The sequence below is a fragment of the Cyanistes caeruleus genome, chromosome Z (genome assembly GCF_971803275.1).
Source record: "Cyanistes caeruleus chromosome Z, bCyaCae1.hap1.1, whole genome shotgun sequence".
NCBI lineage: Eukaryota > Metazoa > Chordata > Aves > Passeriformes > Paridae > Cyanistes > Cyanistes caeruleus.
In genome coordinates, this window is record NC_141732.1 from 67,768,805 (window position 1) to 67,794,506 (window position 25,702).

At 38.9% G+C, this 25,702-nt stretch overlaps 1 protein-coding gene across 2 annotated transcripts in view; it reads left to right on the forward strand.

Annotated features, from left to right (window-relative positions):
- Window positions 1-25,702, forward strand: part of OXCT1 (3-oxoacid CoA-transferase 1) — an 86,432-nt gene that overhangs the window by 55,538 nt on the left and 5,192 nt on the right. For both annotated transcript variants that reach the window (XM_086869845.1, XM_086869846.1), the window contains exons 14-16: window positions 13,784-13,873; window positions 18,719-18,799; window positions 20,849-20,950. In XM_086869845.1, the coding sequence (XP_086725971.1) occupies window positions 13,784-13,873; window positions 18,719-18,799; window positions 20,849-20,950 (273 nt within the window). The remainder of the gene's footprint in view (window positions 1-13,783; window positions 13,874-18,718; window positions 18,800-20,848; window positions 20,951-25,702) is intronic.

Here is a 25,702-nt window from a genome sequence, read left to right on the forward strand (position 1 = left end):
GTTGTCTCACATGTATTTTTAGAAGTTGTATGACTGACTGCACTTATCCCTGCATGTATTTGCTTTGTTTCAGTTACTTTCAACTAGTGTATTTTTTAAACCCTAAGAATAGATACATTTATGAAACAGTTTCTGCTGCCCTTCTGCCCAGGCCAAGTTTAGTACAAACTACTACACCTGCAGCTTGCACAAAGCAGTGCTTTATTTTCCCAGTCCTTCCTAAGAGAAGGCACGTAACTATAACTGTTGTTGTGACGTGTATCAGAGGCTGGGCATAGGTCAAAACAAAACACCAGAACTTCTGCCATGTTCCCTTGTGACATCAAGGCGTCTGTCTTTTTCTGAACAACCCATAATATTAAACAACCCTGATATGACTACTGATACAGCTGACTCTCTGTACCAGCAGAAAAAGCACAGAAACAATAGTGGAGGGTCCCTGCAGCTGGAAGTTGATGAATCTGAAAGCACAGAATGGATGAAATCTCTTTATGACATCAGATATATCAAAATATATCTAATACATCAAAAATATAATTGTAGTAAATCATTAGTGAGAAGGTAGTGTACTCAGGTGGACTGCAAGGATGTCATGAGGTTATTTAGGGAGAATATCAGAAGAGTCAAAGTCCAACTTCATTTGGCTACTGCCATAGAAGACAGTAAAAAGTGCTTCTATAAATACGTCAATAACAAAAGAAGGGCTAATGTAGTTCTCCATCCTTCATTGGAGGCAGGGGGAGACATAGTGACAAAACACATGGAAAAGGCTGAAGTACCTTCTGTTGTCTTAGTCTTTTATGGTAAGACCAGTTGTCCCCCAGGTACTGAGCCCTCTGAGCTGGAAAACAGGGACAGGCAGCAGAATTAAGTCTTCGCACTTCAGGGGAACTGGTCACTGACCTGCCACACTACTAAGACACAGTCTACGGGACCAGGTGGGAGCCACCCTAAGGTACTGAGGGAACTGGTGAATGTGCTCACTGAGACACTTTCCATCATTTTCCAGCAGATCTGGTTAACCTGGGAAGTCCCAGGTGGCTGGGGATTGGCAGGTGTGATGACTGTGTACAGAAGGGCCAGAAGGAGGATACAGGGAATTCCAGGTCTGTCAGCCTGTCAGTGTTAGGGAAGATCATGGAATAGATCATCATGAGTGCCAACATGCAGGGCCTACAGCACAACCAGGGGATCAGACAGATGTGTTTAGGAAATGCAGTTCTTGCTTGAGAACCTGACGATCTTCTATGATAGGGTGTCTGGAATGGCTCTGTATGTTGTCTACCTGGACTTCAGTAAAGCTTTTGAAATCATTTCCCACAACATTCTTCAGGACAAACAGGCTGCTCATAGCTTGTATGGGGGGACAGTTGGCTGGGTAAAGAACTGTGGATGGCTTACTCCAGGGAGTGGCACTGAATGGAGTTCATCATTCTGGGGCTGATCACTGGTAAAGTTCCTCAGGGCTCAGTATTGGCACCAACCCTGATTAATATCTTTATTGATGATCTGGACAAGGGCATTGAGTGCACCCTCAGTCAGTTTGCAGCTGACACCAAGCTGGGGGGGACTGTTGATCTGCTGGAGGGCAGGAAGGCTCTGCAGAGGGATCTGGACAGGCTGGATTGATGGGCTAGAGCCAATGGTGTGAAGTTCAACAAGGTCAAGGGTTGGGCCCTGTTCTTGGGCCACAACTGGCAGGGCCACAGGCTGGGGCAGAATGGCTGGAAAGCTGTCCAGTTCTGGAATGACTTTGAGGTGCTGGAGCACATCCTCAAAAGAGCAACAAAATTGGTGAAGAGTTTGGAGCACAAATCTTGTGAGGAGCAGCTGAGGGAGCTGGGGGTATTTAGCTTCGTAAAAAGGAGGCTCAATGAACACCTTACCACTCTACAATTCCCTGAAAAGAGGTTGTAGCCAGGTGGGCTCAGCCTATTCTCCCAACAACTGATAGTACAAGATGTAACAGCCTCAAGTTTTTTCAGGAGATTGGATATTAGGAACACTTTCCTTACAAAAAAGGTTGTCAAGCACTAGACCAGGTTCTCCAGGGAAGCGGTGGAGTCAGCATACCTGGAGGTATTTAGAAGATGTGTCGATATAGCATTTAATACCCACCATCAAAGGGGACTGAGAACTGGTTAATATACTGGATTTGTGTGAGTTCCCAAGGGCAGACAGGGTATATCCAAAGGTGCAAAAGAAGCTGCCCATCTCCTAAGGCAGGAGGCTCAAAGCCTAGTGTCCAGAAGTTAACAAGCAGCAGCCACAGAGGTGGTACAGGACCTGACACTATTTAGCATCACTATTCTCTACAAAAAATACAAAAAGAGAAAATAAACTTTTTATGTTCTTCTACTGGATTCTAAACTCATGTTTAGATTGCTAAGGTAGTGCAGTTAGTTAGCACTAAGAAAAGAAGAGAATGATGTAGTTTGCACAGGAGGTGCAGTTTGGATACATAAATCTGTATCATTCTTTGGAAAAAAAATCCTTAAATTCTAGATTCAGCAGCCCGAGATTTTAATGCTCTAACTTGGACTAGCCCAACCTAAAGGATTAAAACGTTAAGAATTAAATGAAACTACAAAAAAATTCTAAGCTTTATCAAAGAAGATTATCTGAAAAGAAAAAAATGAGGAAACCCATTCAAATTCAATAATAAATCTTTTAATTTACAGTCTGTAGAGATTAGTATAACTTAAGGTATTAAGAATATAATTTTATACATTGTTGGTAGTTTTTCTACAGAGCTTCAAAGTACGTATTTTGCACCTCATTAGTTAAGACATTTTTAATGTAAAGGTAAATTGGCAGAGACAGCCTACTCTCTGTGTACATGAGGGTCTTTTGGTTTTAGTTTTGCATTTAGATGTTTGTAGTGCCAAACCTGGAAACAGAGGGCTCCACACTAAGAGTTTTTCTTTTACAAAATTACCATTTTTAATGATGGAAGAAAGGACACATATTGCTGAATGCATCCCTGAATGCCTGAGAGCACTGTAGATCTTCTCTGAGGAGCCCTACTGCAGCCTATTTGTCACTTTGCTTGGATAGGAGTGTTTTTGCACAAGGCATATTTTCATTTTAAATCCCATTGTCTAGTTACTCTCCTAGTTCTCCTTGTGTATCTGTGGCACTGACTGCATAAAACAGTTCTTTGTTTCAAGCTGTACAGCATTGAAAGAAAAGTATTTTACCTATTAACTATAAAATGTGTGAATGACTGCAGATGGGCTAGAATCTGTATGAATAGAAAATATGTAAGTTAAATATGCTCAATGATTTGGTTTCTCTCAGTAATATCAAGTTGTCTGATGTCTAGGACTACATAAGTGGGGCTATGTAGTTCAGCAGAGGAGAAGGATGGGACATGCAGTTACCCAGAGTCTTCTTGGAAATCTACTTTTCAATGGGACATGGTTTAGTATGAAGATGTATTAGGTTTTTGCAGACACACATCTTGAAATTATACCTACAGTAATATATCAGCTTACTGCTTATCTCCCAACAAACATGTGCCTGAAAGCCCTGCAGAGCCTTTGCAACACAAAATTATCACTATTGCAGAAGTCCTGCAGCCAGAGAGGAGAAACTGAATGTATTATGTTGGCTCTACTTCTTCCACCTTTTTGAGGGCTTTTTCTATCAATTTTTTTCATATTTATTTCTCTCCAGACTGCATGGAAGGAATATAGGAGCTCACTATTGGTATTTTATTCATACTCTTAAATTTTAAGAGTGGGAAGTGGCAGCTTTGCTTTCTCTATAATGAGAGCAGCTGAAGAAATTCTGCCTGTCTCAAAAATACAAGCATATGTCAAAGGACTTCTGATCTGTGGGTTAGTGGTGAGAACTGTTACTATGATATGGAACCATCACTTTCAAGTGAGACTAGTATTATGTTGGCAGTAAAATTTAATTACTGCATGCTATGCTGTGTGTTTTGGAAATGGTATGCAAAGGTAAATGGACAGCTTAATTGTCCCATTACACTGAAAAGCAAATCATCAAAATTCATCACTGTAAAGCAAATCCATTTCAATGAAGCGTGTCACAGACTGTTTTGCATTGCTCCTGAGATGCAGCTTCTCAGTGTATTCATTTGAATTTTACTCTGTCGTTCAAACCTGTTGCCAATGGTTATTTCAAGTTAGGTTCATGGGAGAAAAAAGGAATGAAATTTTCCCAAGTTTCTTTGCACTTGTTTCATGCAGCCTTAATTTTCTGATTATGGAAAATAAAAATATAAATATAGTTAGTGCACATATTTGTGTATGTTAAATTTTAGGGAAGAGTTATTATTATAGTTTGCCAAAAAAAGAAGTAATTCAAGAACTTATACTCCATTCTTTCAGAAATTAGACTTACTTTTTATTTTTGCTTTTCACTATGTGTTTGTGTGTGTCTTAGGAGATAAGATTCTTCAAAACCAGGCCGTTTCTTGTATGGCTAAACCATACAACTAGGGCTTTTTAGTATCTTTAAAAAAAAAACAAAACCATTTACCCTGTTGTGCATGTAGAGTGTGCTTAGTTTTGTTGTATTCTGCCAGTATTAACTTTTTGTTGTGTTGTTGCATTACCAATTCCTCTGATTGAAAAATCCTGTTTATGACTTCCCAGGTTTTTTTCTCAGAGTGAAATCTAATCTAGCTGTGCTAGTTGACAGTATAAATACAATAATTCTGTAAGTGGGACATATGTAAGGACATAAAATCAGTGTAAAATAGAACAAGGAGGTATAGTTCAGAATACTTGAGCTTTATCCATCTTTTTTGATACAATCTTCATCCTGTCATTTTCACTGGAGAATTGGAAAGTGAAATCTGGAAGAGTTGCGACTTTCACTTTAGAATCAACTACAAATATACCTGTCCTTTAAATACAGGACAGGATTGTTAGAAATGGGCAAAGGATACATCTACATTTTTATGAAGGTAGAGTGGATTTATGAATCTGCATTTTTTTAATATTTCCTTCTGCTTGTTTGGGTTTTTTTTTTTCCTAAAACAAAGTTTTGAGCTAATATGCACTTTCCCAAACCATCCAGGTGTAACCCCACAAACTGATGAGATTATTATGTGTGGACCTGATGACCTCCTTTGCTGTTCTGTGCTGTTTGATGCTGACACATCTCTGCTGACAGACAGTGTCTACACAGAGAGGGAGAGCTGTGTGACTGATGTGTGATAGCAGTACTGCAGAGAGGGGCAGAGCCGAGATCTTTGAAGGGGCCTTCAGTTTATCCTTCTGACTGCAGCATTAGCACAGCTGATGGATGTGATGGCAGTACCTTGTATCCACTGCATTACCGTAGCTCCTGCTTTTCTCTGTGAAGCTCATACTGTTCCAGTTGCTCTGAATTTTAGTGTCTGTCCCTGGCATGATATAATAATTTTCTTTCATAAGGACACTTTTCATACCTTTTTTCCTTTCATACCTGACACCTCATCTGTGTCTGTGGCCATGAGAGACAATGCTGACATCTTGAAATTCTTTCCTCACTCATCTTAGGCATCTTGTTCATGGTCTGAAGGGAGATGCCTGAAAATTGAAGTTGAATGGAAAGCTTGCAGTTTAAAGTAGAAGCACTTGTTATCCTCTGTAAGACTTTTTGAAACAGCAGTTTCACTAACTTTGAACATAGTGTGAGGCATGTGTATTCTTTTATCTAATGGAAGGAAAGAAAAATTTCAGACTGAATGGTCTTTGTTTAATATAGTATTAGGGCAGCTGGGAACATGGGAAGCACTCTTAGGAGGGAGGTGGCTTGATTCCTTTCCAGGAAAGTGTACATTTTCACCTTGCCTGTGCTTTGATATTCAGTTTTAAATGGAATTATTCCAGATGCATTTACCACTTACAAGTTTTCACTGTTTCTTGAACTCATCATTAGCATCTCCTCTGCTGTACTGTTGATGCAATACCTGTTTGTCGCAAAAGATCATGTTAATTTAACTTAAGCAAAACAGTTCATGTGCTTTTTTTTGTATGATGTTTGGAGTAGTTATAAAATTCAGTTACAGAAGAAAAGCCCTCCCTGGGAATATAGAGGAAGATTTTAAGGCACCAGCATGGATTCAAGACCTTAATAGTGTTAGAAAGCTCCTGAATTTTTCTCTTTTTTCGCAGCTATCTCTGCTTTATCTGTTTATCTGCTTGGATTTTCTCATAAATTGTTTTCTGCTTGCTATAGCACCTTTCTAGCTTGCTCGAAATACCATTTAGGCAAAATGTCACATTATCTTGAAAAATATCTTGATTGTCTGACCCACATTGGAGTATTCACAAGTTTTCACTGTAATGCCAGGTTGTCTTGGGTGCCACGTGTGACCAAACAAACACAAAGGTTCCTGTTCAGAAATTACTGTTAGGCTAAATTAATTCTTCAGGCTCTTTCATGTTATATTTTGACCACTCAAATAATGTTCAGATATAAATGCTTTAAGTGAGAAAATATATACCCTTCTCTCATATTTTCTTAAAGGTACCCCATTACCAAAATAACAAAACAATTCATTTTGCAATAAGTAGGAATTATAAGAAATTCCACTAGTACTGTGTAGATTTATGACCTACACAAAGAAGCAGGAGAGCTGATGATCTCAATTAAAAACCACAAAGTATCAGGTCCAAAATTTGCATGTCTTGCACTCCAGAATTATTTGGAGTGAGACTTAGAAAAAACTCCTGATGAAAGCACAATGGGAAAAGGAGAATTCCCACCTTATATTGTAACTGAGAAGCTGCAAGGAAATTGTCAGCTTGTGTCTGTTCTATACCTAATTCTCTGTGTAAATAACTGCCAACAGTGGACTTCCCAGAAATGCACAGCTAATTCAAAAATCTTTTATTCTTACTTCAGGCTCTGTCTGATGAAATGGGTTTTATAACAGTGCTTCAGATTACCAGTGCTCTACCACCACACTAAGTCTTTTCTTCTGAAAGGTTTCTTAAGCTAGCAGCACCACTGAAATTAAGAGCTAAAAAAATCATCTTAAATAAATAAATGGAGGGAGCAGGGTAGGGCAAAAATGAGTGAAGTGTCTTTTTGGAAGGTTGTGGTTTTAAAGCATTAGCTAAAAAAAGAATCACTAGAAAACCTACTCATTTCTTGCTGTGAGATATGGATTAGGAGAAGGGCAAAACAGGCATAAAGCTTAAAAGGAATAAAGAAAGTTTATTAACAAAACTACAAGATTAAGAAACCAGAATAAAACCTCCAGAAACCCTTTTTCCCCACAACCCAACCATTCCCGTGTTTAATTGACAACATAGAGACAAAACCTGGTGGTTAAAACAGTCCCAACTTTGCTATAGTTTTTTCATCAGTCTTTGTAGATAAAAGGAAGTTCTCTTTTGTCACTCTATGGAGTTTTTCACAAGAAAACCATTTTCTCATGGCTTTCCATTTTTCTGATGCCAGCCACCTGGAAAACTCTGCCATCAGTTCTTTCCTCCCATTTCACACCACTCTGAGGTGTGTTCGTGGGCCATGATTCAAGGGGTGTCATTTTAAGGTTCAGTTATTCAGAGTTATAAAATTCTCTTCATCTGTCTCTGTGATCATCTCTGGAAACAGAAGTTTTCTCTTGGTCTCTTAAGGGCCACAAATCTTCAACAACTCTCACTTCATTTTTCTGTTCCAGCATCTCATAAGATCACAACTACTTCACCATTTGCTTAGATCCACACTTTGAAATACCCTATTCCCCCAAAATACTCTGTCATGAATTAAAGGAGTTTTTTCAGAACACTATTGTCCATCTCCATAGCTTTAACAAAAGAATATTTCAGCTTATTAGTGCATCTCCTTATTCTGTCCCCATCTGAGGCTTAATTCCTTTCTTCACTGTCTTTGGTAGTTTATGTTGTCTCTCTACATGTTGATCACTCTCTCTTCCCCTCTCTCTGGAGAAAGGATTAATCTGCAAGTCTCATCTGGGTAGTGAAAGGGTTAAACTCTTGCCCAACTTTTGTGGATGCTCTGTGATCTGTGCCAGGGCAGCGGCTGGGGCTGTTTGCAATGGAAGATTTTTTGCTGGCTGTGCTGGGGGAGTGTGGCCAGCATCTCAGCAGCCAGGCCAGCACTCAGAGGCAGCACGCTGCGAGCCAGTGGCTTCCCTCCCCTTACTCGGCAGTCTCTGGTGAAACCCAGCAGCAGCAGAAATTCAGCTGAGCCAGGAATCGGTCTGGCCTGGCAGAGCTGCTGTACAGGGCTCAGTGAGCTCCCCGAGGGGGCTCAGCCCTTCTGGGAAAGGGCTCCTGCCACTTCACAGTCTCCATCCTCCCCAGGAACCCGCAGATCTCTGGCCAGCCCTGCTCCCTCTATGGTCTTGTCCAGCCTGGAGGAGCCTTGTTACCTCTTCAAAGCTGGAAATCAAAGAGAAAGAGAAATTCCAAGGCTTAGAGTTTAAAGGGGGGTGTTCACAGGTTGATCTCACTTTCCAAAACTACTGTCAATTCTCAGAAATGGCCAGTTATTGGCCAGGAGAAAAAACTCCCATCAGCATTCAGCAGTCTTAACTTCCTTAAGCTGTTTCCCTTTGTTTCTTAAATGCCAATCTATCACATGGAATCATCTTAGTCTTGAATATTTCAATTCAAATTTAGCATGCAGCTGCCCCCAGTGTGGTGTGGAGGAAAATGCAAGTTGTGGTAGTCTGTTAGGTGCATTGAGAACAATGTAAGTTTTTGATGCTTTGGCTATTCCTCAAAATAAAAGCATGTAATTACTTGGCTAGTTGCATTTGATGCTGCACTGATTTGCTTTACCAGGCACCACCCTATAGTGATGAATATGTTTTCCTAAAGAGGAGGAGCAGATGAAGCAATTTAAGATCCCAAAGTCCTTCCCTTCAGCGTGAATTTTCCTCTTTCTTCACACATAAAGGGATAATGTCTCTTCTCTCAGTTCTGTATGACAGCCTCTTTAGCAGTACATTTGTTGTTGACCTTCATCAGCACTTAGTTCCTCAGGAATTTACTCGTTGCTGTAGGTCTTTTGTAGTTAATAGAACGAAAAGGCCTGGAAAATGAGCAAATGGCTTTATCAGGATAGATGTATTGATAGCTTGATCCTCAATGCAAACGTATTCTGAGTTACTCTGGAGATAATATGTCATCTTCAGCTTCTCTGCATTATCTTGTCATGGAATTTCTGGCGGGCAGGTTAGAGGTCACTGCAGTCTCTGTGAGAGCTGTGTTTTTCCAGGCAGGATGGAGAATGATCTTAGCAGTGCCAGGAAGTTAAGGACAGAGATAAATCCTTTTCACATTTGTATTTGCAAAGAATTTAGTAGTAATGATAATTTATGTGATAAATATTAAATATTAGTCTGACTGAACAATGCCAAAGGGTTTGTTTACAGACTTAGGAAGATGTGATTTATTCTTCACTATGCCAGCAGTAGGAATATAAGAATATATTTGTTTGTGTGCATACAGGTGTTGTGGTTTGACATTGGCCAAACACCAGGCACCCACAAGAGTTGCTCATTCAGCTTCCCCTGCCACAGCTGGGCAGAGGAGAAAAAAGGGGAAAAAAATGAATGAGGGGTTCATGAGTGAGATAAGGACCAGGAGAAAACATTTCAAGGGTGAAATGGCTTAATGTTAAGTTGCAAAGTGGAATTTATTACTAGCAGAGTCAGAGGAGGATAGTGAGAAGTAAAATAAGCCCTTCAAACACCATTTCCCCCCAGCCCCTCTGTCTTTCCCAACAGTGCAGAGAAAATACAGGCATGGGAGTTTTGGTCAGTTCATCACCAAGATTTTCTTTGGCTGCTCCGGGAGAGGAGTCCTTCCTGTGAGGCTGTGGGGTCCCTCCCACAGGAGACAGTTCTCTGTGAACTTCCCTGGTGTGGGTCCACTCTCACGAGCAGCAGCCAAGCCTCACCTGCTGCAAACATGAGTCCCTCCCATGGTCAGACAGTCCTCCCAAAACTGCTGTGATGTGGCTCTCTTCCCATGGGGTGCAGTCTCTTCCACGGACAGGCTGGCTCTTCCCACTGGGTCTTCCACTGGGTGTTCCACTGGATCACAGCCTCCTCCAGGCATCCACCTGCTCCAGTGTGGGCACCTCCCCCAGGGCTGCAGGTGGATCTCTGCAGCTCCCATGGATCCCTATGGGCTGTGGGTGAATCTCTGCATCCCCTGTGGTTCCCCATGGGCTGTGGGTGGATCTCTGCATCCCCTGTGGTTTGCCATGGGCTGCAGGTGGATCTCTGCATTCCCCTTGGATCCCCAGAGACTGCAGGGGCACAGCTGCTTCACCATGGTCTCACCACAGCTGCAGAGGAATCTCAGCTCCAGTGCCTGGAGCACCCCCTGCCCTTCCTTCTTCATTGACCTTGGTATCTCCATGTTGTTTTCCTCACATGTTCTCATCTCCTCCTCTCTGACTAGAAGCAGAAACCTTGTGCCTTTGTTTTGATTTTCTTAAATGTCATCACAGAGATGTTACTAGCCTCTCTCATTGGCCCAGCTTTGTCCAGCAGCATGTCCTTCTTCAGAGCCATCAGGGTTTGACTCTGCTGGACATGGTGGAAGCTTCCAGCAGCTTCTCACTGGAAGCATCTTCGTGGCCTCCCTGCTACCAAAAACCAGGCCATGGCAGACCAATATAACTGCCTTCATTACATAAGAGACCATAATGATCTAGAGACTTAACAAGTAGCTGGCCTGGCAGTTTAATGAGATAAGTCTCTTCCATATGTTTTTTGTCATAGACCATAGGTACTGATACTTGTAAATTATTGAATCACATAGCTGATAAAAGGAAGCACAAGAGAAAAGCTTTGTACTAGGAAATTTTCCAGGAATTTAAACATAAACTTTTGGGTTTTATATCTCTAACGCTAAATATATTACTGCCCACATAACCACTCAAAGGCAAGTGCAAGCCATGTGAAGCAGAAATTAATTTATTTTAGTCTGTAAAATTGACAGAATCACAGAATCGGGATATTCTGAGGGACTCACAAAGATCATCAAAATCTAACTCCTGGCCCTGTGCAGCACCATGCCCAGGAGTCACACCATGTGCCTGGAGCATTGTCCAAAAGCTACTTGAGCTCTTTCAAGCTGGTGCTGTGACTGCTTCTTTGGGAGTCTGTTCCAGTGCCCTGAGTGAAAACCACCTTCTGAGTGAAAAACCCTTTTCTGATAGCCAACCTAAACCTCCCTGGCACAACTTCAGGCCATTCCCTTGGGTCCTGTCACTTGTCACCCCAGAGAAGAGATCTGTGCCTGCCTCTCCTCTTCCCCTATGGAGGAAGTTGTAACTGCAATAAGGTCTCCCCTCCTATTCTCCAGGCTGACCTGATCTCAGCCACTCCTCATATGGCCTCCCCTCAAGGCCCTTCACCATCCTCATTACCCTCCTTGTATCATGCTTCCTACTAACCTCTCTTCCACTCTGCTTTCTTTCCTTCTTGGCAACTCTGGATTGGTATGTGAGGCTGTTGCCATCTTTGGTTATTGGAGTCCAGTGCTTGTTCAAAAATGATTGCTCTGCTAATACTCATAGAACTACCTGTCAGTAGTGTGTCGTGTCTGGACCTCTTTATCTTCCAAGATCAGAGGCATCCAGTTTAAGGTAATGGAAGCAGGCAGGATTGAATGCCATAGCACTACGGAAAGTAAAAATAGAGGTAGCTGAACACCAAGCCACAAGACACCTGCTTTGATAACATCTTCAATTGTAACACACTTTAATAGAAGAATGAGTCCAGAGGCTGAAAGCATTGCTTGTTTTGAGGGACAAACAGAAGTGAATACTGAGCCATATTTATATATTTGCCCATACTCTGAAATGACCTCTGCAGACATCTGGGATAGAACAAAAACAATTGGTTTATGCTGATAAAGTGATAAAAGAGATTTTTCTAAACTGTCAGGTGGATTATACAGTGTTCAGATGTTCTTGTTGCTGAATTTCATAAGTAGAGATGTCTGTTGAGGAAGCAGTGACATTTCCATCAACAGGAAGATGTACACTTTGCTTTTCAAGGGACCAAATCATTGGAACTAAATTCATTGCTCCTCATGTCAGTGCTTCCACTAAGCCAATGATACTACTAAGATTTCAGTTACACCCCAGGGTAACAGCCCTGGCAGTGGCTATCCTCATTCTACTCATCACTCTTCTCCTGTTTGCATCTGTCGTGGTTTTAAACCAATAACTAAGAAAATTACTTATTTCTTGCTGTGAGATATGGATTAGAACAAGAGCAAAACAGGCATAAAACTTAAAAGGAAAAAAAAAAAGTTTATTGACAAACTACAATAATAAGAACACCAGAATAAACTTCCAGAAAAACCTTTTCATCCCCTATCTACCCACTATTCCTTTGTTCACATGACAACAGAGACAAAAACTTTGGAACTTCGATGGTTAAAACAGTCCCAATTCTTGCTACAGTCTTTTCACCAGTCTTTGTAGAGAAACAGAAGTTTCTTCCTGTTAATTTATGGAGTTTCTCACAAGAAAACTATTTTTGTTATAGTTTTCCATTGCCCTAATGTTAGCTGCCCAGAGCTGCTATTATTAGAGCCTGCCCCTCCCATTTTCACATCACTCTGAAGTGTGTATGGGCCATGAGTCTAGGGATGGCATTTTTAAGGCTAAGTTATTCAAAGGCAAAAAGTCTTCTTCATCTGTTTCTGTGAGCTTCACTAGAAAACAGTTTTCTCATTGCCTCTCAAGGCTTCAAGTCTCCCAGCACTTCACTATACCATAATTACTCTACTTTTTACTCAAATTTACACTTTGAACACTTTATTCCTCCCTAGGTACTGTATCATGAATTAAAGGAGTTCTTTTCAGGACTTTATTGTCCATCTCCATAGTTTTAACAGAAAGATATTTCAGCTTAATTAAAGCATCTTCTTAATTCTTTACCTCTTCTGAAGCTTCTTTTCTTTCCTGTTACTGGTAGTTTATAAAGTCTCTTTTCATGTTGATCACTCTCTTTTTCTCTCTCTGGATAAAAAGATTAATCCGCAAGTCTCATCTGGGTAATGAAAGAGTTAAAATCTTGCCCAGGCTTCTGTAGATGGTTCTGTGATCTCTGCGGAACAGGAGCTGGAGCCGTCTGTGATGGAAGGTTCTTCATAGCTGCTCTGGAGAGTGTGGCTGTCTCTGCTTGCTGCAGGTCCAGAGCCTCTCTCCTTCTTCACTTGGCAGTTTCTAGTGAATTAGTTACGGCAAAACCTGCAGCCGAGCCAGAGATCGGCCCGGCCCGGGCCCGGGGAAAACCTTCCCCAGGCCCCCCCATCTCCAGGCCTGGAGACGGGGCAGGCCCGGCCCCATCCCCGCCCGGCCGCATGGCCTGGGCAGGGACGGGAGGCCTGGAGCTCTGCCACCCTCCACAGCCAGAAAACAAAGAGAACCCAGAGAGCTCTGCTTTTACACTTTAAGGTAGGGTTCACAAGTTGATCCCACTTTTCAATGGCCTAAACTGCTGTCAATTCCCAGCAATGACCGATAATTGGTCAGGAGAAAATACTCCAGGCAGTTCCCAGCAACTCCAACTCCCTTAAAGGTAAAGTAACTCCATGACAGCATCACATAGAGCCAAGAATGAGACAGCTCTTTTCATTCTGTTGGTGTTTGAATACTGTGGTCATGAAATAAGTGAGTTTTCAAAACAGGAAAAGTTGGTTATCTAGTGCTGTCGCTTGCAGCCACAGTATTATATTTTAAATTATTTATAGTAATAGTAATAGTAATAATAATAATAATAAATATTACATTTCCATTAAAAATTTCATTGTAGGGTAAGATGGTGAAAGGAATGGGGGGTGCCATGGACCTGGTATCCAGTGCACAGACCAAAGTGGTTGTCACCATGGAACACTCAGCAAAGGTAAGGCTCTTCCACTCTTTCTAAATCATATTTTGCGCTGCACAGAAGACAGAAGATAACAGGGAAAAAAGGAATATTTATTCTGCTACTTTGTGAGGATTGGACAGCTTTGCTGTTAGTTATTATGGTGATGCAACTGGAGGCTAGGTTAATATGGTTCCTTTCCTCTTGTAAGTGGATCATTCACCATGGGTAAAAAAATGAAACATTCACTTCATGTTTAAAAGCTGCACACATTTTTGTAGCTACTCCATGCAAATTTGATGGGGGTGGCCATTGCCAAAGCCATAGTAGATGCTACTCTACTCTTTGCCTCAGAATAATTTAAAAAATGTGGTTTCTCATGGTTAAATACTTGTTATGATGAAAAGATATTTAGCTTTGAAGTTGCCAGTCAAATTGGTACTGACAGCTTAATAGAATATGTTTTTTGGCATGATGAGATGCAGGCTTCCTTACATCACAATGTGTGAGTGGTTAATCTAGAGACGACTTTGTGGGGGCAGTGATATAGGTATATGCTCTAGATAGAAATTCACCCAAAATATCACAGGAAGCTTTTCATTTGAAACTTCTAACACAGGAGAAAAAAATGTACTGAAGGACAAAAATCTCTATCCTGAATGTTTAAAAATTTACTTTTTGTTTAACTTTTGTGTTTCTATTATTCCAAATTTATTATGTCTGCAACAATAATTAATTTTGTATTCTTTGAAGTAATATCTCTTGTCAGAATTTGCATGGTAAACTATAGTAAATATGTAAATATGAGAGTAAATCTATTAACAGTTGTGCATTTTTTTAATGATTTAATTAATTCAATTTTGATTTTAATTTGAAGAATTAATTTTCACTTGAAAATAAAAACAAACATATATTGAAAAAGATAGTAGTTTCACAATTTATACTAATCTGTGATCTCAAGGGGCACATTTTGAGTAGCAAGGCTGAGTTTAACATGACAGTTTTCATATTCATATGCATAAATAAATAAATGAAAGTATAAAATGAATTCTGTAGGAATCTTCATGACTTGCATCACTATCACACAGTCCCCCAAAAACTGTAGTAACATAGGGAGTTATCCATTTGCTCAGACATATACTTCAGGTATTAATGTGATCTGAATAAATATTTATTAATAAGTAGACTAAATGTCTACTTATTGTGGAATTAGGTTGAGGCTTAGAGTCCACACACAATATAATTATTCAAACCAGTTTTTCTTATAAAGCTACTATTGCTAAAATATTTTTCCAAAACAGTGTTTGGAAATTGTTTGCTGGGTAGTTTTTGTTCTGTCTGTAGGAGTACTGAAACAGGAAAAGAATGAAGACAGAGATAGGTTCACTGTTTTGAACTGGTCAGGCAGAGAATTATTTATTTTGGCAGATGTATACCTACTTTGGGTACTTCCGTGCATGGTGTGCCGGCATGCACTTCTGGAGAGCCAGTTACAGGTTTTCATTAATTATTTCTTCTGGTTTTGTATGAAGGCACTGCCAAATTAACAATATGCAATATTTTTATTTTATTCTTCTTTTAAAATGACACCTTTTCCTCTTACCTAGGCTTTTTTCTGGGGTCTTCATAGCAATGCTTCTTGCTTGGTCAGATGTGAAGATGATGTCATGTAGAAATCTAGTGCTTAGAGATCAAAAATGCTGTTAGAGTTTTCAGGTGCTCTTCCTTTATTTTGTTTTTAAATAGCCAAGTAAATATAGCACCCATGAGGCCACTTCTGAAAGTGAGAAGCCTTTTGCTGGGCATGACTATATCTTCCAGAGCTGATTTTCTATTCATGGCTTTTCAATTCTTTACACCGCGTATTTTATTGAAAACTTACTGCATCTGAATGTCTGATCAGAGGAGCAATCCTTCATCCTGCTCGAAGTCCAGTGTGCTATTGAGTGAAAGAGCAAGGCTGCACATACTGAGACAGTCTCTTGTGTTTGCTGTCTCTTTAGTAAAGGGAAGTTTCTGTAATCTTATTCTCCAAATAAACAGGAAATCTACCATCAGACATGAAAATTTCCTGTAAATCAACAGCAGTCAGGATTTGATGAATGGAAGTACAGTGGAAGACATAGGGTATGGGCAATGCCTTCAACAGACATGTTCAAGAGGTGCTGCAAGTGGTAGTTCTTGTGCTAGTTTTGTATGATTTATGATCTTCTGAAGGATCTTCTAATCCTTTTCAAGTTTGGTTGCTTGTTTTCTTTTAACAATAGGAATGGCTGGTGAAACATTAAAGTAAATTTTCTTTTAAGAGTTTAATAGCCCTTCTTTCAGTACATATACTGCAGTTTTTTAACATAGAAATAGGCTGAGTCCTTGCAGCATAGGCAGAATATAATTTACACTAAATTATGATGGTGGAACTAGTAGCTGTTTTACCACTCAAATAAATACTCAAGGAATTCTGCTATATTAAAATTCTGATATGAAGTATGTTACAAATATAAACAAATGTGCTCAGTCCCAAGTTAATTACATTTTAAATTACTTAAGTCTTTACATGTAATGAAAACCAAGATGTACAGAAGATACATGAGAAAACGTGAAAGAAGAATTTTATAGAAGTTTATAGAAGAATTTTCAGTTTAAGAACTGCTTTTGAGGGAGGGTAACAGACAAGTACACAAAATGATGAGGGAATGGAGAAGGTGGATGCAGAATTGCCACTGCCTCATGAATGAAGTAGGGATAACTGACTGAGAAGTTGAAACAAGAATACTTTCCACAGCCAGCTAATGAAGTTGTGGTTGATAGCAGAATGATGCAAAAATCTCAAGGAATTAAGTCTATATAGAAGGAACTAAACTATTTTATGAGGATGAGTTCATCAATGACAAATTAAATACCTCTGCCTGGTAGCAGTCTCTGCCTCAGAAAATCTGTGCATTATAGCATATCAGGAACCAAGAGGGCATATCTGCAGAAGAATATTTCAATTTTTACTCTAAATGTTTAGGCCACTGAAAGACACTTGGCAAATGGACCTTACATCAAATTCATTAGTTTTTCTTAATGTTTTTTTTTGCTAAATTACTTCTTCTTTCATAGGCATGAAGAAAAGAATAATAGAATATAAGCTTGTTATTTAACATCTGAACAGTCCCTGTGCATTTGTGTCTAATTTGCTAAGTACTGCCTGAGAGAATTAGAAGTCAAGTTCTTACCCCCATACCACCACTGACATGTTTTGCAAAACACAGTAAAGGGCTGGTAATTGTTCCATTTGGGAACAATTGTCTGGTTATTGTTGTGAAATGAGTTGTCTACACTGTTCAGAAAAACAGGATGGAGACTGGTTTTAAGCACTTGATTTGGATATGACTGAAACATGGAGCTCTGAATTGAAAACTCCTTTCTCATACTGTGAAAAGTTCTGATTTTAAAGTGTTGTGGAAGACTAAGGACATTTTTGTTCTTCAACAACAGGAGTTTTTACTTAAAGCAGACTGGAACACCTAAGGTTTTATGTATCCACACAATAGTATTTTACTTTTTCTGAACAAATCCTGAATAAATCTGAATAAATTCAGATGGTAAAAATCATGCAGCTCCATTTAAATCCCTCTTCTTACAGTGCCCCGATGTATATCTTTCAAAAGTTACAGAATCATTTAGGTTGAAAAAGGCCTCTAAGATCATTGAATCCAACCTTTGAAAAGATCAGGAAATGCATTTCATCTTTAAGGCAAGCTGGTAATACAATAATCTTCAGCTCAAGTGTAAAGAAGCTCAAATGTATCAGTTCTCAGGGTCACAGGAGCCATTCAAGCTGTCACCTCTGTTAAATCCATACATTTCAACCTCAGTTAGGTACCATGAAGAGACACTTCATTTCACAGGACTGAAAAGTGTATCCAATGTGTTACTGAAGATATTACAAATAGCACAGATTAATCTTGGCCCAGGCAAATTGCACAAGGACGTTCTCAAGATGAACAGGATTTAAGTAGATCAATTGAAAGTAACTAGAATGAAGAAATAGTTCCTCACAGAAAAAGATAAATTCAATATCACATGGATTGCTCATTGTGTTATCACTCAACTGATATCACAATATTAGGAGTCAAACTGGCTATAAGATGGCCCCTGATATTCTACATAGTGAAATGAGACATGTTATACTCTGAGAGTTTTGAAATGCATAACTGAAAATTGATAATTAGACAGAATAATGAAAGCATGGGGTAACAGTAGGAGTGTGCACTTAATGCTATATCTGTAAAACACTTACAGATACTGACCAAAAAAAAGTAATAATCCATCTGTCTTATACCTATTCAGAATTCTTCCAGCCTACATTAACTTAGTATAATCTAGAGCCATTTTTGAGCTATTATTTTTACGAAATGAAGAAAAAGAAAGGAAAAAAAGACAAGGACTTTCCCAGAGACAATATGGATAAATAAACTGGATTTACTGTTTTGAGAGAGTGACTGTGCACCTGAACTCTGGGGATTTGAAGTTCCTCTGTCTGTGGCTGATGTGCACATACTGTTTGTGATAAAGGATGAGATAGGAAAATATGTTGCCCATAATGTTGTTCCCTAATTGTAGTCCTTCATGTGTCATCAGTGAGGTTCCATGTTTCTCTTGTCCTCACACTGTAGCAGGAAGGGCAGATTATTAAGCAGCATTGTGCAGGACTTCTAAACTCAGGAGTCCACTCAGTGGCACAGTAAGAGTCTTACCAGTCAGCCATAGAAGTGAGTTTGAAGAGTGTCCTGAGCACATTGAATGTTTAAATAACACTGAAAGATTACAGCTGTGATTTTCATAAACATATTTGAATTTTTTTACAAACTAATATTTTTATATTGTAAAACACAGGGCAATGTCCATAAAATCTTGGAAAAATGCAGTTTACCACTTACTGGAAAACAATGTGTTGACCGCATCATTACAGAAAAGGTAAAGTACTTTTCTTGGTTCCTTGTTAATAATTTCTTCCTCTCTCCTTAATAACAGTAGCAAAGCTTAGCAAAAGTGAAGAATGTGTTCAGTATCTGTTGCCACCAAAAGGAAAATATGGCCTTGGAGCTCAGGTCCTGAGGTCTTGGAGCTCATACTTTCCCTTTAAAAGTTTTGACATCTAGCATACTGAACTGTACCCTTAGATGCCTTCAGAACAAAGATGTCATATATAACAGGCATGAAAAGTCTGATTTTCCTTTATTTTCAGGAATGCTTTTCACCCAAAGTATTTCTGAAAATTTGCTTTGACTTGCAGATTTTTAAATATGGCTGTAATCACAGCTAGGGAGGCGAAGGGGCATTGTTAGGTTTTGGTAGGGTTTTTTTTTTGTTGTTTTTGTCCTTCTGTTTTGTTTGTTTGTTGTTTTTTTTTTTCTTTTCAGCAGAGCACACATATGTGAGCACCCAATTGGCATCTTCTTTCGTGTATATTACACACTGTTTCAGAGAAACCTATGGCTGTAGCAGAGCTTTAGTTCTTTTGTCCTTACTTGATTCCATTTGTGAAGCAATTTATTCTCCAGTGGAAGTACACATGAGCAGTTATACTGCTGCTGCTCAAAGTACATCAGTGAATTTTTTCAGCAAAGAAGAAGTGACTTAAGGTTTTTTGCTGTAATCATACTCCTTTTATTTTTGGTGTTTACATTTTCCAGGACATAGAGTAGTCCCTCTGTGAGCCATCTATCATGCCAAGTAGAATGCATCAACGTGCTGATGAAGAATTTGCTTTCTCATGGTGTGATATTGCTAATTCTAAATTATTTTTCTTCACAAAGTAAGGGAAAATATGTCAAAATGTGGAAATAATATGTTAAAATATGATATTTGTTTTTAAGTATGGAATTGTTTTAATTAGTCTTCTACCAATTGAACACATACAAATGTAAGGTACAAAGAACATGAGAGGGAACAAGGACTAATAGAAAACAAACAAGTAGAAATGTCTCTAATATTCATCAATTACCAAATCTTGTGCCTTTACTAGGAAATTATACAAATGTGCAACAACATGGTGTTGCAAATTCTATTTCCACACTGGCATCCTGGAATGTTATTTATGCCCAGCTTCTCTTTTAAGACTTAAAGAAGTTTTCCTTTTCCAGCCTCATAAAAAGCAGTTTCATGTGCCTAGACTTCAGGACACTTCTGTGATAAGCTCAGGACTTTACTTTCATTTCAAGTTCAAGCTTTTGCCAGTCTTTTGCTACTAAACTTTTATTTTTAGGGAAAATTACTTTAGACCTTATGGTTTCCCTAGCAACTAGCTTGCAACCTGTGTATCTCCCTCTGGTAGACACTATTTAAGTGCATATTGTTTTACAGGTATTTTTGTTCGATGTAAGTCTCAGAGGTGGAGTGCATATCTTATGAAGACATCAGACAGAATAACCTTTGCTCCTTCAGCCTATACTCTCTTTCTTTTAAAAATACTGCAAGGAATCTTGTCTTTCACTGCTAGCTTCTAAAAATTCTAGCATTTGCATGGGGTATGCAATAGCTGTTGGAGAAACTTATAGTCAGCCAAGGATGATCTCTCTGCTGGCCATGAAATGAAATTAAAAAATGAGGGAGACATTCTCCTCCCCTGTTTATTTTGTGGTTTCTTGGTTCTTCAATGTCTTGCAAGACACATTGTCTTGCAGAAAAGAACATCTCAGTGCTTTCCTTTGAACCTCCCATTCTCACCAGATTGGCACAGCAGGCATGGTCCTCATTTGCTGCAGTGATCAACAGTTGTACTTTGTCCCCATAGAACTAACACATACTAAATTCTAGATACTCAAACACATTCTAGATTCTCTTTCTTGGTACAAATAAATGTAGCAGAAGTCTTTATTGGTCAGTCATGAAAGTGAAAAGTGGCATGTTACCAAAGGAGTACTATCTACTTCAGCACACCATTTTGTACAATGTTACAGCATTTACAGCCTCATCTTCTCTTTAAATAATAAAAAATAATTTTGTGCTTTTTGAACTTAATAGGCAGTGTTTGATGTGGACAAGAAGAAGGGATTGACCCTCATAGAAATCTGGGAAGGACTGACAGTAGATGACATCAAGAAAAGCACTGGCTGTGACTTTACAGTAAGTAATTTTACAAACCAGTACAGTTTTGAGTCAGAACAAACATTCTCCACAAATACTTATCACATGAAGGTTTGTAGTTGAAGTTTCATATTTATAGGTGAGGACTGAATAGATTATCTTTGGGTTTTACAATGAAAGATAATGTGGGGCTAATATAATGTGATTATGTCAGAAACATCAGAAGCTTGGAAAAACAGGAGAGATGGCGAAATAACCAAGAGTAAAAAGACAAGCAGGAGGGAAACTTCTATGCTTTGAAGATGGGAGCTGATTAATTTCTGAGAGATGGATAAATATTTATTTTCTCACCATATAAGTTAGTTTACCTAACTATTTGTAGATAAGTTTCCATGCTATCTTTAGGTGGAGTTATGAGTCTTCTTGACAGGAGTGACTTCAGTTGTCCCCTCTGTGTTGGTAGTACCCATGAACTACTGCTGTAAGACTGCCTTGTACAAATGAAACTTATGCTCTGCATTAATCCAGAAAGCCCCTGCCTTTTGACATTCACGTTCATTCTTAAGTCTCATGCAGTGCAAACACAAAACTGCCTTACTAATGGAAAGCTGTAGCACTCTAGAGTGTAACTGATTGCATGCACAGTTGATAATACAGTTTCTTCTTGGCCTGTCCCTACATCAACATTTCAAAATCTTCAGAAAAGATTGAAGCAGTTCAAGCCTCCTTTGGCAAGGGCAGCAAGTATGACAGTGTACAAATTGTGCTGCAAAAATAGTTCTGGTATATTTAGTAATGAAGTAAAATACTCCTTTTTGCAGAGTTTCATTGCATGGCTATGGCACCTAATTGACATACTGCAGAGCATTTAGTATGTGCAAGGGTTTTTTATTAAGGCTTTGAGCATATTTTTGGTAGTAAGAAAACTTTCTAAGCAATAAACCTGTGAAATTTCATATATTTCCTGTGTCCATAAGAGACCATTTCTGATAACTATATATGATTGTGTATGTTTCTCCTTAGGTATTTTAAATAAAGGTCTGTTCACTGCTGAAAGTACCTTTAATTATCTAAGAAAAAGATGTTGGATTAAAGACTAGTGGCCTGCAAATACAGAGTGCTGGAAGCTGCTACAGAATCACTTTGTTGAACCTAACTATGTTGGGTTATTAACTTTCCATGTAGTATTTTAGGAATGTCATTATTATTTTTCAATTTAAAGTGGAAGCAACCTTCCACATACAGCAGTTCTGCGTGGAAATGAAATGATTCATTCAGCTTCTGACTTTGATCTAGTAAAAAATTACCAATTTTTTAGAACTTTGATAATGTCAGGACTACTTTTTCTTAGGCTGATCTGCCTGTCAAGCAGCTAGCATCCAGAAGTAAAACATAAAAATTTACCTTTTAGGTTTATATCTATTGCAGTCACTTTGTTTTGTTCTTTTGGATTTAATTTGGGGAGTAACATCCTGATGAATTTGAAAGTGCAATATTTAGTAACCATTTAAATAGATATAAACTACAGGAAAGGACTGCTGTTTTCAGAAGACACTGAAAACACTCCTTACTCGTTCCAAACCTGCCTGTTTGAAAGGATCTGGGGGTTTTTTGGGTGAGATGAACAAGAGATACCTATTCAGTTAATAAGTGTTTTCCGAAGTAAAGGCCAGCTGCCTATGCTCAAGGCAGTGAAAGCAGAAGCAAACAAAAAATTCAGAGAAATGATAAGGTTAAAATGATAGGCTATGAGATTAGGCTTTGCAGCAGGTATGATAGGGCAAGACAATTAGGTCCAAAGAAAAGATTAACACCACCCACTGTTCCTTGGTGCTTTCCTGGAAATGTTACAAAGGAGTGATATAAACTTCAAATCTTTAGTGTAGCCTGCAGTTAGGAGTTGATGAGAGGTATTGGAACAATGCACTGTCTGGCTCCCTGGGATATGTTGCTCTAGGATCAGGAGGGAACCCTTCACAAGCACCATTTCCTAGTTCTTCAGAAAGCAAACTCCAGCACAATCTGCTTTGTTCAGCTGCTGCAGTCATGCATGAAATCACGAGCTGTGGGCATGAAAAATGTAGATGCTTTTTGGTTTATGCATTTACACCTACTTACCTTGAAAGCAGTGGCTTGCATAAATGCTTGCACAGCAATGCTTGTTTGCAAAGCGTGTACCTGTGCCAGAGCACATGCAGGTGTCAGGATGATGTACTGATGGCTCCTTACAAGAGTGCCCACAGTCCCTACAGCACTGCAGATTGAAAGCATGACATGAACCTCATTTATTTGTTTATTAAACCTCTGGCATGGAAGCTCACTATTCATTTCTTTCTTTTTCCCCCCACTCATCCTGTAAAGAGTGCTTCCAGGCCCTGGTGTCCCAGTCCTGCTGTCACTGAAATCATTACCAGATCTTCTGTTGAAATCTTTGACAACAAAGCTGGGTTGCTGTTATGTAATATTGGACCCTTGGTGGCCTGAATTTCATATATAGCAAACAACTACAGGTTCTTTGCTTAGTTTTGAATTTCAAAAAATAGGGATTTGAGCATAGTGATAGGCGGTTATTTAGACTGCAGCATTCTTGGTCCTTTCTTTTCACATTTCAAAACTCTGCCTCAGGCTTTCTTGCAAGAGTAACAGTTGTGCTTGTGATTATTTATGTTCACTGAATGAGACATCTTGGGTTTATTTATATTGGTGACAGGAGCTTTAGTGATATTGTATTGCCACTGTAAAAGCAGGATCATATCTTTTTCCAGTTTAACTCAGAACTAATCAGGGGAAAATGAAGAGCTGACCCCTTTTTCTAGTGGCTTTTTTCCCAGTAGAGGCAGTGTATGATCTGAAATAAAACAGATATCTCTCTAAGTTCACTAAAAATGAGATTCTCAGAGATGGCTGTATCTTTGTATATAACTGCCTCACCCCTTGTAGACTACTCCTGTTTGGAGAGGAGAACTTCATGCTCTATATGGCCATATTTGAGACACGTTTGACTATACAATTCCATTTCACAGCCTGCTTACTTACTTGGAAAAACATCTCCCAAAGAACATTTGCAAAACAAAATGTCAAAAGAAACATGATTTAGAGTCAACAATCTTCATTATAGACTGGCATAATTTAAAAAATAAACAATCCGCCCTCGATTTTACTGTGCTGTGAAGACAAAATGTTGGCTTATCTTGCATGCTTAAATAAGATTTGCTGTAGCCTAGCATATAGATCACCTTGGCAGGCAATCTGTTTGGACTTGTACTGCCTTTTACCATTGATGAGACCGTGACAGAACATACTTTTGCAGATGTATTTAATTATAAAAATAATCAGGATAAGTCACAAATCCCCACCACAATCTTTTTTTCCCCTTAATCTTAAAGCTTGTTTTTTCAAAATGTTCTTCAAAGATAACATGGAGTATAGAAAAAACATCTGCCAAGACTAATGTATGTTTAATAAGGAATTGTCTGTCCAGGTTCAACCACTGAGTTCAAAATGATACAGAATATAGATTTTATTTTCTGGAAATATATTTTCCTTTGAGGAACATTTTCTTTTGAGGCTGTTGCAAGATTGAGTTGATTTTTAAATGGAGGTTTGTGGGATTTTTTTCCTGATCAATAACCCCTGCTGCAAAAACCTGTAAGAAGAGATTTTTATATAATATATATATATATATATATATATATATGATGTTTGAGTTGGGGTTTGCATTTCTCTGAAATGAAAAAGTAGGTGTTAATAAGAGATAAGCAAGTTTTATTAATTTAACAAATATGCTTTTTTTTTTTTTTAGGGGCTCATTTTAAATTTTTGAACAGTAACTTGCTGTTGCTTACTTGTTAAGGTCAATGGAACTTACCAGGATTCAGCCTTATTCAGAATCAGAACCTTAAAGAATGCTCACTTCATAGATATTCAATGAAATAAGCACAGGGCTGTTTGTGTAGCTGAAAAGGGTACTTTGGGTTGGGAATCAGAGATTCAACAGGCTTGAACTGCAGCAATCCCCAGAGCCCAGGTGCCTTCTTACCAGTTGAGAGGCCATGTACTGGACTGCAAAGGCAAGCTCCTCCCAGAGCATTAGGTAAATTTAGACATTACCTGTCTAGCATTAGCAAAGTATTCGAAACTTCCAAGGTGTTCTTCCTGTAAGTAAAATTATTTCAAGAATATGTTGCTTAGGAGGTACCATAAGAAAGTAGCAACTCTGAAGCTCTGCACTGTGAATATAGTTTGTGTTAAGCCCTTTCAGCCCTTAATGCTGTGCTCTTAGCACAGGGTGATACTCGACTGACTGTCTCTAGTGGGATTTAAAGCAGGGGACTCAGGGAGTCCTGAAATGCTTTCTGTATTTCAGACTTGATTACTCCTTGTTTTCCAAGCACAAGCCATTTTGTTACATTGGCATTTTTCTGCTTATTTAATCTCATTTTAGTTAGAGCAAAAGTTGCGTTTGGGTCCAGTTCTGTGTGGCGTTGGGCTCTCACTACCTCCATTATCTTGAGCAGACATTATGGCACATCAGACTCATGGGCATCAGACCTGTCTGAAGTGGATAGTGGTACACACAAATGACAGCTGTTAGCATCAGATGTGCAGACACCACATTTAATGTAATATGCTCATCAAATGTAAAATGCTTGAGGTTTTGATGGTAATGAAATCTACAACATCAGAAAAAATAGAAATTTCTCCAATAATTGCCTTTGTCGTTGTTTGCAGAATACAAATTTTAGTGCTTCTATCTTCATCCTCCAGTGTTTAGCTTTATTTCAATGGAAC